Source organism: Heterodontus francisci, chromosome 35 (genome assembly GCF_036365525.1).
Source record: "Heterodontus francisci isolate sHetFra1 chromosome 35, sHetFra1.hap1, whole genome shotgun sequence".
Classification (NCBI taxonomy): domain Eukaryota; kingdom Metazoa; phylum Chordata; class Chondrichthyes; order Heterodontiformes; family Heterodontidae; genus Heterodontus; species Heterodontus francisci.
The window spans coordinates 47,224,456-47,242,085 of NC_090405.1; the positions used below are offsets into that span (position 1 = coordinate 47,224,456).

At 42.0% G+C, this 17,630-nt stretch overlaps 1 protein-coding gene across 1 annotated transcript in view; it reads left to right on the forward strand.

The window, feature by feature from the left end:
• The window catches only part of LOC137350491 (protein ERGIC-53-like), a 62,955-nt gene extending 53,304 nt beyond the window's left edge, over positions 1-9,651 (forward strand). The window contains exons 11-13 of the mRNA XM_068015144.1: positions 4,189-4,333; positions 6,767-6,882; positions 9,153-9,651. Of these exons, the coding sequence (XP_067871245.1) occupies positions 4,189-4,333; positions 6,767-6,882; positions 9,153-9,189 (298 nt within the window). The 3' untranslated portion in view covers positions 9,190-9,651. The remainder of the gene's footprint in view (positions 1-4,188; positions 4,334-6,766; positions 6,883-9,152) is intronic.
• The last annotated feature ends 7,979 nt before the right edge of the window (positions 9,652-17,630 follow it).

The window sequence follows — 17,630 nt, forward strand, 5'->3', positions numbered from 1 at the left end:
ATCAATAACTGTTCCCCACTATCCAATCCAAAGTGACAGAGCCCATATGGCTCAGCTACTCGAGATCTCAATCAACCAAAGCACTGGGAAAGCTTCAGACCCTTCAATCTTTCCTTACTGTTTGTATTAGTGTGTTGATTGAGGGTGTTTGATCTCTTGACCATATAAGAATGGGTACCACTTTCAAGTTAACTTTTGGCAATTGGGCAAAGCTCCACTGTCTGTGATTTTTAATGAATGTATAAGATAGGCTAATTGTTTGCGTCAACAACTTCCATTCCATTATAATACTCTTCACATAAAGAAAATTGTCTGAATCTTTTAAGGGTAGGAGAAAAATGATCACTGGCTCATTGTGCACTGGTAGAGTAGTTGATATTGATTCTGTGACGAGGGTGAAGAGCAATTGGACTGCTTTGTAGGATCTTTCTCTGCCTGAAACACTTTCCGACCCAATGTTCTCTGATTTTCCTCCTCCTCCATTTCTGAGAAGCACAATATAAACGTGTCTTGTTTTTTTTTTTTATTTACAAACTGCACTTAGTCCTCTCTCCCACCCTAAACAGACCAGAATAAATAGCAAAAGCTAAATGCAGCAGCTGCTGGAAATCTGAAATAAAAATGCTGGAAACACTCGACAGCATCTATGAGCACCAGAATCCTGGAAAGGTCGTTGACTTAATACTTTAACTCTGCTTTGCATTCCATAGATGCTGCCTGACCTGCTGAGTGTTTAAAGCATTTTCTGTTTTTGTTACGGAATAAAATGCAAATCTCTTTTCGAAAGCAAATCAATTTTCCAACCAAAGACTAGATTTTAAATCTAATTAGAATCCAATTGCAATTTCACTTTTTTTTTTTCAAAGACCCCTGCTGCTCCACAAAATGAACTGTGTTTAAATGCAGTGTCGGACGGAGTTTCAATGGCTTTTTCTACAAAATGCATTCAATCAGCACAGCTGCATAAAAATGCCATCTGGTGATTTCCCCTAACCAGAGGCTGATTTAGGGAATGAAGCCAAGTGGTGCTGCCTGGAGTGAATAATCTGAGTGGCGTGACCTATAAAACCACACAGTACATTATCAATGGACGCAGAACTTTCACTGGGAAGATCCCAAGCATTAACCATATGTAACAGCTGCTTTTTGAAAGCACAAACAATTGACAGACGCTGATCATTAATGGGCAAAGGGGCTGGGATAATGTTAAATCGTGGTGTACCATTAACAAAAAAGTTGGAAAAGTGGATTTGAGGTATTGAAGACGTGGATAAGATATTTCTATGTCAAATGGAGGAAGAGGGGTACTTTAGGGGTTCATCAGTTCTGGTGAAAGGTCACAGACCTGAAACATTGAGCTGGATTTTAAGAAGCCCTCAACGTAGAGATCTGTGGCGCAGGCGGTGGAGACGGGAGATGGCTCCGGATGAGGCCCACTATGGACCTCGATGCTGGCAGGGCCTGGCCCAATCCTCCCGGCGACGGTGAGGCTCCATGACATTTCCGCAACCACCCCCCCCCCCTACCCCCCGCCTGTGCCTCTGGGCGACGGGAGCACGATTTACATATTCAAATTAATACATTTGCCTGAGGTCTTGAGGGCCCACCGCGATCTTTGGAGCAGTGGCCGGCACCTCCGTGCCTTCAGGTCCCCATCCGGGGAAATGAGTTGCGACACTGGGGGGGGGGGGGGGTGTGGGCTGGCGGTGGGGAGAAGGTAAATTGGGGTGGGGGGGGGATGGGGGAAAGTACACATACTGGGTGTAGGGGATGGTGGGAAGAGTTGAACCTTAAATTTTGTGCAGTTTTGCGGGGTGGGGGTGGGGGGGAAGGTCAGATGTAAAAAGTAAGTGTTTTGTGTGTGTGTGGGGGGGGGGGGGGGGGGGGGGTTGGCGGGGAGAAAGGCAAATAGTTATTGTAATTGTTATTGGAGGGGTGGTGGGAAAGGGGCAAAAGAAATGTATTTAATTTTGGTGTCTATTTCCTAAATGTTTAAATAAGCCGGCAGGGCTGGCAGCTCTTTAAAAATGGTGGCTGCGCTTGCGCACAGGCAGCTGATGCCCCATTGCCAGGGTCGGACAGCCCGTCCCCCTCCACATGATTGGGAGGGCGGGCGGGCCGCCCCGACTATTAAGTGAGCCGCCACGCTTAAGATGTCGGCAGTTCTTTGGCGGGTGGGCCGCCATTTTTTGAGCTCGCTGCCGAGATCGGCGGCTGGCTCGTAGAATCCAGCCCATTAACTCTGCTTTTCCCTCAACATGTGCTGCCTGACCCGCTGAGTATTTCCAGCACTTTCTGTTTTTTATTTTACGTTGGGGAAGAGCAGGCTGTGTAATGGAGGTGCACATCATCACTTCCGGTGATGAATGAAATACAGGGTTTAAAGCTCAGCTCTGGGTTGATCAAAACACGAGGTCTTGTGCATTCTGGTTTTGCCTGAGTGAGCAACCACAGAAGCGAGCTGGAGTCCGTGGTAAAGCTGTTGAGGACTGGAAGCAATATCTTCAGCCTCCCGATGTTCAATCATAAGGAATTCTGAATAACCCACCACTTTAATGTCAGATGGCTCACAGCAATCAGGTTGAGGATGCTGGTGGAAAGATGCAGCTTGGTGTTGTTAGCATGCGTATCGACATCATGTTACCCAGGGGCAGGATGTCGAAGAGGAGGGCGAGGATGGATCCTGAACGATGTTTGGAAATGAATCCCTGATTTTAATCACTTCAGCTGCCTGGGTCCTAAGCTCTGGAATTTCCTCCTTTAAGACACTCCTTAAAACCTACCTCCGACCAAGCTTTTGGTCATCTGCCCTAATATTGTCCTTATGTGGCTCAGTATCATATTTTGTTTTATAACGCATCTGTGAATTGCCTTGAGATGTTTTATTACATTATGGATGCTTTTGGTTGTGGTTTTTGAATGTGTGAGAGTGGGAGATGAAATCATGGCTGGAGATGGACTGGCTGTATTTTGATAGGAGGACGTAAAACCTCATAAAGGCAGTGCTACTGATAAACTGGAGGAGAATGGGATGATTGTGTTTGAATGCTGCAGAGAGAACTTAGTGGGATAAAGCCTCATGGTTGCAATAAGGGGATAGCTTCAGAACATAACCTCTGACATAGTTCAATTAATCTGCAAGACGTTTGGATGGGATATTTGTGAGCTGGTATCCCTGCCTCCTAAATAGGATCGTGGTATAGAGATAGATGTATATTTATTTGTGCAGGGGATGTTTCTGTATATATCCCCAAATCAACAGGCCTCCAAGTAAATAACTGCCGAGCAAATCAGTTCAAAGGTACACTGCTGCATTCAAGGCAATGAATCACATAGTTAGCATTCACGTGTTGTCCATAAGTAACGAAAGCCTTGACTATGTTTAATCAGTTTAGGCTCGGGTCATAGGTCTGGCATTCTGGCTAATCTTTACATCAAAGAGCTGCCTACAGCTGGGTTCCAGCTCTCACCTGTAGCCCAACAAGCGAAGACACCTTTCTGCTTGACCCTTGGGGGAGGAAAAACGACCCTGACTGCTTGCAGTCATTTAAAAACGTTATATAATAGGCATTTCCCCATTTTGGCACATGGAAAGGCTTTGCTTTCATCAACATATTGGTGGCCAATTGGATCTTTTTGTGTGTCTTCAGAATCAAATTGGGTTTGCCCAAGAAATAACCTCACGATCAATTCTTCTTGGTGCCTGAATGATCAATCAGTCCAGTTTCACAAACCATTGGGATTAAATGCTTGTAGCTCCCACAAAGACCATTTAATTAACCAAAATGGACAATAGCTTCATGAAGGATGTATGTGGATACCCTTTTCACTAGAATTGGAAAAGAAAGAAATGTTACTCAAGTTCAAATAGAAGTTCTAGATGCTCCCTGGTGTGAATCCAATATTGTAACTCATAACATTGCAATGCAAAAATATTGGTTCGACACAATTGTTTATTTATTGTACAACTGTGTATGTTTGGAAGGCATTTGTCCCTTTAAATTGCAAAAATACATTTCAGTGCTACTGCCAGTAGCGAGATTCTTCACTTAAGATTCTTTAAGATTTGTTAAATCTTTCTTCAGAGCATTTTAAAGCTCATTAGGATCAGGAGTAATGCCCAACTCTTGGTAAGTTTTGTTGTAGTCTGTGGATTCCATCTTAACCCTTTTGTATCGTGTTTTCCAGGACAAATGTAGCAGACATCCTGGCCAAGGTGAAACTAAGCCAGCAATCCTTAAATACCATCACTGCAGACCAAAGTCATTTTAGTGAGATCAAGGAGCATATTCACATTGTCAAAAAGGACATTGACGACTTGACAAGCACCAAGGTAAGACTTGAACATTTTTGGAATCTGCTTCGTTGGGGAGTTTGATTTTCCCCTGGGCAGAGTGACTTGTGTTTGGACCTGATACTGAAGCTGCAGCTAACCTCTGCAACTTGTTTTGACGAAAAAAGAGCAGAGCCCTGGAGAGGATTTTATTGTGTGGTATAAATTAAGGTCCTTTTCGTTAGCAGAAATTGGTTAAAGTTTGAACTACAGGAGTTCGTTTTAATTAAATGGGGATGTTGAGCATTGCTTTTGATGGAGTACAGACTCTTTGGCTTGTGTTGTAAGAGTGTAGGCCAAATATTTGTGCCCAATGAGTTTTTCTGGCCACATATGTGTTTCCAGCAAATTCATAAACACAATCTTTTGGAATGGGATTTTCTTTTAGCAGTCATACTCAACTAGGGGAATCTTCAGGAAGGTCATTACAGCTTGTGGACTCTGTAGTCTTACTGGTGAATTCCTTTTCACAGCTGCACATTCTGCAATATGGAGACAGACCGCATTACTGGAGGTAGAAAGAGATGGGGAGAGAATAGATCAATGTGCCAATGCTGCTAGTTAGGGGTCCTGGGAGGAGGAGGATAGCTTGGCAGTGCAGCCTATTGGGGCGATGCTACATAGCGTTAGTGCTTCTTGAAAACGAGGATCAAAAACATAAATGGGGAGCGTGGAGTGGTGGGGGAGAAACAGAAAAGATTGTTTACTGTTTCTGGAGATATAAAACCTGGCCAATTCAACAATGTGTAGTGTATTAATCTCACACCTTTCCATGAACTGGTTAAGCTGGGAGTTTTTCTCTATCTCTTTAAACTGGAAGCATGGACATTTGATTTGAGCGTGCACAAAGCAGTATTACCTAGATAAGCTGCTATTCATTCTGGACATTCATTTAAAATGTAATTAACCGTACCAGGCATTACGTGTGTATGGCATGGTTCTTTTTGTACTTTGCACTGAGGGGGGAATTGGAGAGTCTTTCCTAATGGCTTTGTTTTAAATTGGATCCAACTTCCTGGCTAATCCAAATAAGGAAGATGTGCTTTAAATGTTGTCATGCTGCTTCCTTTTCTAACACTTTTTTTTTCATGGCTTCAAGTAATGTTTCCTTTTTCCCGCACGTGTTTCTTGTCTATTGCAACAAGCTACATGTCTGACGACAGAAGTATTATTCATCAGATGTTGCACAGATTATTCATCCTGCTTCCTGTAGAACACATGGCATTTCCCCAGGGCGAGAGTGAGACCCAGGCCAGCTTTTGATTGAAATTCATTTTGCCAGGCAATTGCCCAAGGGTTTCCCTTAAAAGCCTTCCTGTCCTGAGAGGAGGGGGTGTGACCTTGCTGGGCTTCCCAGTTGAACTCTGTGACGGTGTCAACTACTCCATAGGGTCACTTGAGATGCAGATCGCCTCCTCCGAAGACAATGTGTCTACATGTACTCCAGTAAGTGGGTTCCACCTTTGAAGCAGTACTTTTCTATTTGTAGTTTCACTCAAAAATTCTGAAATATGCAGTCGACCACTTTTTTAAAATATAGATGAGAGTATAACAAGTCTCATTTCTCCTTCTCAAACCAAACTGTGCCAACTACTTAGCCATATGTTGGCCTGGGCATCTGGAATAAAAAGGATGAACTGTAGTTGAGACCCTTTCCATTTCAAACCACTACCTCCAAAGTAAATCGTAAATTGTTCACCAAAACTGACCCTTTCCCATAGGTATCAGACATTTACTATGTGTAAAAGTTAACTATCCTATTATAAAGGATAAAGAACACTGCAAAGAATATCTAAACATTGGCTTGCTATTTTGTTAGTAGTCAAAGTGTAACTGCAGCAAGAGTAATTTGCTTGGGTAAATAAGCAGTGAAACTCCAACAACTCATGGAGGGAAAAAGTTTACATGTCCATTAAAGTGAAAATGGATAGGCATTTTCCCCTCCCTTCTAAAGCTGTATCTTCTAGTTTTTCCAGTCACTTTTTTTTTAAGTCAAATAGTATACTTATCAGCTAATGCCTCGGTATTTTTACGTTCTGGGTCATGCCTGTACATGGTTAGAGTAACTGCTTTTGACTTGCCATGCCATGTTTTTTGAGATGCGTCCTAATATTCTGTTAGCTTTGTTGATAGGCAATTGAATTCACTGTATATATTCAACAAATTATCAATAATCCCAAGAAAAGCCTTTTCCTTCACCTTCTCTAATGAATGTGGCTTTGTGTACAGAGTTGCATTTCCCTCTTCCCATGTGCAGTGCCTTTGGTGATTCTCCAATAACTCTCACTTTTATATGATAGAGTACAAGTTGTTGACTCGCTGATGCACATGCCTGTTTTTCAGCTAGCACAGACAGGATGTGCCAAATGCCCGAATGCCCTCTTTCTTTGTTTCTATGTCTAAAGTGAAGGGTATCAATCATTTCTTCTACAGGTTCAACATGTCACCTGCCCAAAGGTCCCACCTGTTCCATCCTGTACTTCAACTTGGCATTTCTTGGTGTTCATTGTCTTCCAGTCTGTATTGTTCCTCTCTTACCTAATACACAGGTAATCCTGCTTTTTCCTTTTTTCATACTTGGAAATAAATGTATTGACAATATATATTATTGACATTGCTGTTGGAGTAGTTAAAGGATGAGCAGGAACAGCAAAGTCCACCATACAACTCATGTTAACAAACAGTCCAGGTACAATGTTGAGGGTATTAGTGGAGCTTTCCCTCAAATCCTTGACAACAATACGTAGCCATCCATAAGTCAGGTATGATTATATCACCCTGTGCAGCATATCAGGGAGCAGCAGAGCGTTTTTGAGAACTCTGTAGTATTCATTTTATGGAGAGTGTGGAAACTTTACTTTGTCTGATTTGTGGGTAAGTATACAACTTGGTGTCTTTGAAGGTCCCATTTTTGTGATTCCCTTCCCCCCCCCCCCCCCCCCCCCCCCAATCTATGCTGTTAACTGATTTCAGCCAGGTGATCAGACAAAGTACTTCAGCTGTACTTTGGTGAGGGAGCGAACAGACAGCCAAGGTTTGTGGTCCAGATTAATGTCCAAGATCTCTACTGGAAAATGTAGATATAATTGGGCTTGGCTGACATGTCCTGAAAGCCTACCAACACACGCACTCTGGGTTCTCACGACAAATGGCACAGAATGCTCGGCGTCTATGGAACTGTACCAGAGTATGACTCGATGCCTTAAGGACAACCGGAAAAGAGAAGAATTTGTTTTTAAATTTAATGCTCCTCTACGTTACCTTCTCACTGCTATATTTATTTGTCAGCTTTTAAGACATCAATATAGGAGCAGTGCTTAAGTTTCATTGTGATCCCGCCACCTTTTGTCCTTCAGGGACTAAGAAACTGTGATTCATCCAAGTTAGTGATTTATTGAACTGCCATTTTGGGCATGGGAAGCATTTCACTCGATTTCACTCTTACTGTCTACACAATCAGCGCATCATAAATAAAGGGGAAAACTTATATGTTTGTTTCCTTTTTTAATTATCCGCCTGATAATATACCCTTGTTGTCTAGCCATGTTATTAATGCCTCAGAACCTGTGCATTATTGAGCGCTCCCTGTTTGTCAGAGATTGGGTGATACAATATGCTGAAATGCTACACTGTGAAATCAGAGTTCAAATCGTGGTGACTGAGATGAGGTAATGGTTTCCCTTGTCAATGGGCTGCTCGAGAATTGAAGGAGAAATGGGTTTAGGCCGTGACCCAGTCTGCTTCTGACTAAGATGTGCCCTCAACTCCTAACTGTCCTTAGTCAGCTTTAATTAATACTAAATGGAAAAAGTGATCCCACTGCCCTGTGGTGTCTCCATACTTTAACATCATGCCTACTTCAAGCAACTGCAGACATTAAACTTTTCGCAGTCCATTTTTAACATCTTTATGGGATGCAATAGCATAGTGGTTATGTTACTGGACTCGTAATCCAGAGACTTGGATTAATGATCCTCTGACATGAGTTCAAATCCCACTATGGCAGCTAGGGAATTTAAATTCAATTAATTAAATTACAAATCTGGAATAAAAAGCCAGTATTGGTAATTATGACCATGAAACTACCAGATTGTCATGAAAAACCGATCTAGTTCACTAATGCCATTGAGGGAAGGAAATATGCCATCCTTACCAGGACTGGCCTTTGTGACTCCAGACCCACAGCAATGTGATTCACTCTTAACTATCCACTGAAATGATCTAACAAGCCATTCAGTTGTACTCAAGAAGTTGGCTCGCTGCCACCTTCTTGAGGCCAATAAATGCTGGCCTTGCCAAAAGTGCCCATATCCCCTGAATGAATGTCAAAATCTTTTATAACAGAGTCAAATATTCAAGAAAAAAGGTAACGGAGTGCTAAAATGACAAAAATCTACGAACTGTTCATGTGCTTGTCTAAAATTTCTCCTCTGCCTGATATTTGGTTTGAGTAGCAGGAGAGGACTTCCAGACTGATGGACTGGGTGTTTGTATTCTGTTTTCCGACAGAGTAATTTCAGGGGCTTGGAATGACTGCAAAGCAATGAGATGGTATTGGGAAAGATTGAGATCGATAGAGTTTTGTGTCGGCGAGGATATTAAGGTTTCTAGAACCTTGGCAGATAGACGGAGTTAAGGTACAGATCAACCAGAAGTTAATTGAATGACTCGAACAGGCTCGAGGGGCCTCAGTTGTCTCAAAGTTTGCTTTCTTCCTATCGAGGTATTGTTGACTTAATGAGCTGTCTCACCTTTGCCTTCAGAACCTTGTACTTTAAACTTAGCATTCAAAAACCCCATAATATTTATATTTTTACAGGAATAAAAGGGAAACCAATTCCAAGAAATTTTTCTGAGGAGGTGCTACAGAATCATGAAAATTATGGATATATATATTTTTGGGTGGCATCTGTGAACGAGTTTCCAGAGTAATTGTGTGATTTAAAACTGCCTTATACATGTTATTTTCCTGACGTTCTAAGTGTTGCACACCAAATGGACAGTGTCTGTAACTACTGCCATGGTATGAAGTGAAAGCATTTACTTTCAAAGCGGTGATCATTTTTAAAAAAAGTAAAAGCATGTAATTCAAAGGCTGAAATTTATATCGAATCACCCAGGAAGATATTTAATTGTCTGTAATAATTTTCATGTAAAAATGGCTTGGATTTGTACTAAATATACTCAGTGTTTATATACTAAAGCAGTATTTTTTGGACTTTTTCTTTATTTTCATTAATTGAAAACAGTAGTCCAAATGTATGTCCTAAATTATTTCAATCAGCCTTATAAATAGTACATTGTAACACCTTGTACAATGAAATAAATTTCATAAGCAATCCATACTGGAGTTATTTTTATATTCAGTTGTGAAAGATCAAGGTTTTCCAATCCTAAAGCTGATTTGTTTGTGCTTGCTCCTATTTCTGCGCTCTTTAACTCATTCCTTTCAAATGCCATTGTGAAATCAGTTGCTATACCACTCAGCAGTGAAGTGGGCAATTGCCTCCTTTTGAGAACCAAGGACTGAAGTGCGAATGATGTCAGGTAACAGTGTTAGTATCCCAGAATGCAACCATTGAACGAAACTACCCTAGATGTTGGAAAAACGTACTGACGTCAAAAATGGTCGAACCTACCACACCAAAAGGAAGGAATAATTCCAAGCAGTTTAATTGCAATGAATTACTTTGAAGTAGTAACTGTTATGTTTAGTTTAGTTTAAAGATACAGCACTGAAACAGGCCCTTCGGCCCACCGAGTCTGTGCCGACCATCAACCACCCATCTATACTAATCCTACACTAATCCCATATTCCTACCACATCCCCACCTGTCCCTATATTTCCCTACCAACTACCTATACTACGGGCAATTGCTAATGGCCAATTTACCTATCAACCTGCAAGTCTTTGGCATGTGGGAGGAAACCGGAGCACCCGGAGGAAACCCGCGCAAACACAGGGAGAACTTGCAAACTCCACACGGGCAGTACCCAGAATTGAACCCGGGTCACTGGAGCTGTGAGGCTGCGGTGCTAACCACTGCACCACTGTGCCGCCCATAGGCGAGTGTAGCATCAATCATGCATGGAGCATTGAGATGAATAACCATTTAATCCGCTGTTGGAATTGATTGATTGGAGTCAGTTTGTCGAGAGAACTCACTGCTCCTCTTCATGTTATGTCAAGGGATCTTTGGCATCAATCCTGAATCACCTGAGCAGGTAGATAAGACCTTGGTTTAGTGTGTCATAGAAAAGGCAGTACCTCCAACAGTGCAGCACTCCCTTAGTTTTGTCCTTGAAGAATTAATCTAGATTATGTGCTCGAGTTCCGCATGCTTTCAAACTGCAGTTTTTGGACTGTGTCAAGCATGTTACCAACTGTGCCAAGCTGACACGACCATAAGCCTATGAAGCTGCCTCAGAGCACCCAGCTGCATTCAAATAGGCATTGGTTTCACAATAACTCGAGCCTCCCAGTGGTTACAATGAGCAAACAGATTCTATCTGCCAACTATCCATCGTGCATTAGAAGTTAAAATTGGCCCGGAGATGTGATGTTGAATCTAAAGAAACCCTGTGTGACAACTCTGTAGTTTTCTGCTTCCACGCTACAGGAAGGATGCTGATGCAATTGGAGGAGGTACAGTACAGATTGACTAAGGTGCTATCTGGTATGATGGTGTAATTATTGCAAAGAAGGACTTGAAAAGTTGGCTTGGTTTTCATTAGAACAAAGGAATATGCAGATGATTTGATAGAGGTGTCTGAAATGATGAAGGGAAGGGGCAGAGTAGATGGATTGTTTCCAGTGGTTGGGGGATCTAAACGAGGGGCTATAGATATATCTTTAATTGTAAGAGATTTAGGACAATAACCAGTAAGAACCTTTTTATGCAGGATTGTGAGGCACCACCAGAGTTGGTGTTTGAAGCAGAGACCATGTTAACATTTAGGGGCCTTAAAGAAAGGGACTAAAATGATATGGTAACGTGAGAGGTAACTGGGATTAGACTGGGTGCTTGTGTGGAGGAGAGCACCAATATGGATTGTAGGTTGAATCACCTATTTCCATGTTGTAATTCTATGCCACTTTACCCTCAATTCCTCCCATTTTCCTTCTGTCTGTGATCGTTGCCATTTTCTGTCACCTCCTGAGTCTGGTGAAACTGCTCAAAACTCTCAACAAGAGCTCAACACAATTGATTCATTCATGGGAATGCTATCCTGGCATCGGGAATGCTATCCTGGCATCAGCAATGCTGGAATTTAGCTTGTTCTTGGATTCTGATTCTGCACAAAAGTGTTCCTTTGTCTTCAAATTGGACAAAGAAATTGAATGTAGTCTGGCAACATTCCCAGGAATGCTCTAAAAAGAATACATTGGATTAATCACAGTTCTTTTTGCATAAGTATCTACCATAATTGCATTTCAAAGGTTTTTTTTTTTGGCTGTAAACTGCTTTCAAATGTCCTGAGGATGTGTAAAGTTGCTATGTGAATTCAAGTTCTTCCTTGACCAGCTAGAGAGAAGACCTGGAGGTTTCATTAAGATTCACAACAACCTACAACATTGATTCTGGATCTGTCCATGTTTGGGTTTAACAATTGACATTGCTGAGGGCCCCAGCTATTTGACTAAGGCATCTATCCCGTACTGGCACTTCACTGAGTAATCTCTGATAGTATCTTCTTTCTGTGGATTTAAGTTAAACTCCAGTCAATGAGCTAAGGGTGACCTAGAACCAGGTCTAGGCTGAACCCTTGGAATGGAATCAGAAAAATAGCAAAATCTGCTTAATGCACACATGGTGCAAAGCCAAAGGTTCCTTTTATTTTAGGTGACGATTGAATTTAATTCAAAGAATGACCAAAACTATGGTTAGCGTAGGACAATCCAACCTTTCTGAAATTGCCCCAATATATGAACCTGTTACCTATATATTTTCCAATTTTATATTTTGAAATTTGCAGTGATTCATTATGTACTTGGTTTTACAGTTAGTACTTCAGAACTACAATCTACTGTAGCTTTCATTTATTAAGTTTTAAAATTAAAATCAAAATAGTAAGATGACTCACACCTTGTGTGGCCGACTAGAGAATTTTATGAATGTGTATGGACATTGTACAAATAGACTAAAGGCGGGTATAAAGTCACATGCTAAATAAACCTCTTCCTTCCTTCAAATTTTAATTCAAGCATAGAATTATAGTCTGACAAATTGCTACCCATCGTCTACAATTATAAAGAGGATTTGTAATCCTAACCCAACATATGAATATTAAATCCTGGTGCACTCTTAAAACCCCACCACCCAGATGGAGAAATTGTATTACAACTGGAACTGGCTTGGTATTTTTCCGATCTGTGTTTTCTCCTCTAACAAATGCTAACTTTGAAGCTGATGTCGTGCAGTTCTGCAATGCATGCCCTCACAAGCAGGCACGAAAAGGTGGCAGCCTAGAAAGTATTCCAAATTCATGGCTTAACTCAGTCATTTATGGCACAGAAGGAGGCCATTTGGCCCATCTCCACAGAGTTATGCAGTCAGTCCCACTCCCCAGCTCGATCCCCGTAACCCTGCAAGTCTATTTCTCTCGGGTAGCCATCCAACTTCCTCTTGAAGACATTGATCATCTCCACTTCCACGACCCTCGTGGGCAGTGAATTCCAGGTCATTACCACCCACTGTGTTTATAAAAAAAAAAGTGCTTCCTCATATTCCCCCTGCATCTTTTGCCAAAAAATTTCAACCTGTGTCCCCTAGTCCTTGTACCATTTGTTGATGGGAACAGCTATTCCTTGTCTAACTAAGGGGTGGCGCAGTGGTTAGCACTGCAGGCTCACAGCTCCAGCGACCCGGGTTCAGTTCTGGGTACTGCCTGTGCGGAGTTTGCAAGTTCTCCCTGTGTCTGCGTGAGTTTCCTCCGGGTGCTCCAGTTTCCTCCCACATGCCAAAGACTTGCAGGTTGATAGGTTAATTGGCCATTATAAATTGCCCCCAGTATAGGTAGGTGGTAGGGAAATATAGGGACAGGTGGGGATGTGGTAGGAATATGGGATTAGTGTAGGATTAGTATAAATGGGTGGTTGATGGTCGGCACAGACTCGGTGGGCTAAAGGGCCTGTTTCAGTGCTGTATCTCTAAACTAAACTTATCTAAGCCTGTCATAATCTTGTAAACTTCTGTTAAATCTCCTCTCAATCTCCTTTGTTCTCAGGAAAATAAACCCAGCTTTTCCAAACAAACCTTGTGCCTAAAATTCTCCATCCCTGGAACCATTCTGGTAAATCTCCTCTGCACCCTCTCAAGGGTCCTCACATCCTTCCTGAAGTGTGGTGACCAGAACTGGATGCAATACTCTAGTTGGGGCCTAACCAGAGCTTTATAAAGTATCACTCCTCTCACATTACACATTAAATTATTGTTTGTAGCTATGATCTTGGCTATAATATTGGCTTTTTGCTTTACATTTTTATGTTAAATGTTACATTGCATTGCTTAAAGTATCGTGTCTTTCATTTGAAATTTTCATCTATCGAATCCACTCAGGAAAACATTGTCCAAAGTCCCCCAGTATCTCATGATAAATTATCTCTCTTTATATGCACATTTGCGTGTTTCACCTTGTGTATTGTACATTGTATATTAAGTGCAGAATGTGTATTGACACCATTGTGTGAGCCAGTGAAATGGAGATGGGGCAGGAGTTCTGGCATGAATTACAGCAGAGGAGGTGATGGAGGCAGGAACAGTAGCAACATTTAAGAGGAATCTGGACAGGTACTTGAATGAGCAAGGCATAGAGGGATATGGAATTAATACAGGCAGGTGGGATTAGTATAGATAGGCATTATGGTCGGCATGGACGAGGCGGGCCGAAGGGCCTGTTTCTATGCTGTACGACTCTATGACTCTAAACAGCAAAGCAAACGACTAGTGTGTCTATGAACTGCAGCAGCAAATAGCAATGTTGCCTGATATTAAAAAAAAAAGTGTGAATGGAGGATCATTACATATGACAAATTGATAATTTCTCCAGAAAAATGCAGTGAGTGGATGAACGTTACATAAAATGCATTGGCCCAGATTTTGCAATTGAAATAATGGTGAGGCTAACCAGCTCAGTTATGGATAAATCAGACAGCAATTTCTGGAGTCTGCACATGTGCAATTAAACATGGAAATCCAACAGCTGCTGTCCAAGTTGGCCTGTTCTGCCACAAGCTTTGCTGCACCTATAACTCACTGCTAGACTCGGCATTGAAGTCTGTGGAACCACGTGAAGTCTGTGGAACGACGTGAAGTTGCTGTACTTGCTCAGTAGATATCCACTAAACACCAGAAAAATTTAGGACTGATACATTCAGGTGTAAGTGATTTTATTTTTTTGCAGTGTGATAAGTCTTTATTACTGCCAGACAACCTCTCTGGCCCTGATAAATTAATTTTCATTATTTCAGGATTTAATCATTTGAGATCTGCAGCAAATGAAAAAAATTAATGCTTTTTTTAACTTTGTCTCCTATATGTCTCAATTCTTTCCCTTTCTTTATTTTGCTTTCTGTACATGACCTTGCACTGAATGAAATATTCTAATTGATACATCCTGGTTCAGAATGTGTGTTTGAGGATTCCCTATCTGATTGGTTGAAGAGACAGGCTGTTGCTTGCACGCACATGCCACAGATCCCCTGCAGAGGGCGCCATGCTGAAAAGAATCTCAATACCTGAAGTCGCCGCTCAAAAGTCCACTAAAAGTTTGTGGGCAACTGTAGCGTAATGGATGGCAAGCGTCGTTCCTTCGCTGCTGACTGCAAAATCCAGTTGGATATGTAAGTAAAATCAGTCCTCGGCATTTATGCTAGTGCTGTTCTTGCGGGAATTACCCAAACATGTCTGGTAAGGCCAGGAATAGTGGTGTCACTATATGGAGCCCTACTAAATGTGTATTTTCAGTGTGAGATGTATGAACGTACACACTTAAACTACATCCCCAACGTATATTAAATGTGATAATTGCCTCTAATGAAGAATTAAACTTGCATTTATCATGTATCTTTTGGGCTTTGCCAACTCATGCTAACAGTAATTGTACAATGGCATCCATTCTGTTAGACGTGCATCATCCAAAATCGCCCCATAGAAAGCAACGTCCAGCATGAACCACGAGATAAATGACCAGTTAATCTGGTTTTGTTGTTGGCTGAGGGAAGAATGTTGGCCAAGGTGCTGGGAGAATGTTGTGCTTCTTTACTTCCCTATCTTTAATGCCCACCCAAACCATCTGTTCAACATCTCATCTGGAGAATAGCACCTCTGACCGCAAATTTCCCTCAATGCTGCAATGAAATGTCAGCCTATATTGTAAGTGGTTGCATGTCCTTTTCCTTTAATTACAATCCTTGAAGGTGTATGTGCACATGTGTGTTTTTGGGAGGGGGAGGAGTTCAGAATCTATCAGTGAATAATTGTTTCCAGGATGTCATGTTTTCTTTGCCTGACTCTTGCCAGAATATCATTTATCCACATGTTAGAGAATTAGGCACATTTTCTAATTGGTAATATTTCTGTTGCTCTTCGACGTTGGTTTATCGAATTACATAGGAGTTGAGGCACAATGAACTATTAGTTCAAAAGGAGTGAAACAGTGATTTGGCAGTGAAATGCTGAATTGTTGCAATTTCTAAAGTGTAGGAAACACTTCTACACACAAAGGATGATCCAGGTTTGGAGCACTTTTCCACAAATGGCAATTGACAGATCCATTGTAAATTTTAAATCTGAGAATGATGGAATTTTATTATCCATAGGCATGAAGAGATATGGGGCCAAGGCATATGGAGTTAGGTCACAGATCAGCCATGATCTCATTGAATGGTGCAACAGGTATGTGATGATAAATGGTCTACTCTGGACACACTCAGTGGCGCAGTGGTTAGCACTGCAGCCTCACAGCTTCAGGGAACCCGGGTTCGATTCTGGGTACTGCCTGTGCGGAGTTTGCAAGTTCTCTCTGTGACCGCGTGGGTTTTCCAAAGGTTGTTCGGTAAATTGGCCGTTGTAAATTGCCCTTGGTGTCGGTAGGTGATAGGGAATATGGGATTACTGTAGGGTTAGTATAAATGGGTGGTTGTGGGTCGACACAGACTTGGTGGGCCGAAGGGCCTGTTTCAGTGCTGTATCTCTAAATAAAAAAATGAATAATATAACAAGCAGCAAATGCTAATAGCTAATGATGCAAACCAATTCGGAAATACACACTCTTTCTGAAAAAGTTCCAAATGCTACCAGGTTGATCATGGCTGAGGTTGATAGCTAAACCTAGTTAAGGGGGTCAGAGTGCTGACTCTTAATTCAGAAAATCGTGGTTTCAAGTCCCACGCTAGAGCCTTGAGCACATCACTTAGGCTGGCACGTCACCGTTGTACCGAGGGAATGCTGGCCTGGCTAAGGTGCTCAGTTTCATCTGAGACGTTAAACCCGAGGCCCCATCTGCTCTCAAGTGTAGGTTAAAGGTCCCAAGGGCTTCTCTCCAAGAAGAGCAGTTGCATTCTCCTGACCAAGATTTATCCCTCAAGCAGCACTTAAAACAGATGGTCTGGTCTCTCATTACTGTTTGTGGGACCTTGCTGTGCACAAATTTGGCTGCCCCATTGCCCCGCAAAAAGTACTTCATTTGGCTCCAAAGCGGATTTGTGACCATGTGAGGTTGTGAAAGTCTTAACTGTAAATACAAGTTTTTTTTTAGCCTAACTGAAATTGAAAAAAGAAAGTTGTCTTTAATAAGTGATACTCCGTACCATGGGGCTTCCGTCTTTCCATCTATATGGTCCGGTATCACTTACTCACTTATTGATTTATCTTTGTTTTCAGTCTCTTGTTTAACCTTGGTATCGTCACCGACTTTGACCCTTCATATATCCCAATTTTCAGAAGAGGGTGAGGATGCACGTGGTGCATGCGGGAGATGAGTCTGCACTGCCAGTGAAGAAGAGTGTGGGTCAGAGAACCAGGACTACAATGGTGTAACCCCCCCCCCCCCCCCCCCCCCACTCCCTCAGAGTAGCCTCGTCCCTGCAGAGGACAACTGGCAGAGGATAATCTGAGAGGGGTTCACAGGGTGTCACCGCCTACAACATTGAAGCTTCGGCAATTCTTCATTAAACCTTGGGATAAGATGAGTTGAACTGTCTGAACTCGCTTTCGCTCGCTGTTTTGGTAATAATGACACCACCATTGGTTGTGCTGTTGTTTCAGGACACCACTCGAGGATTAAGTTCACGACT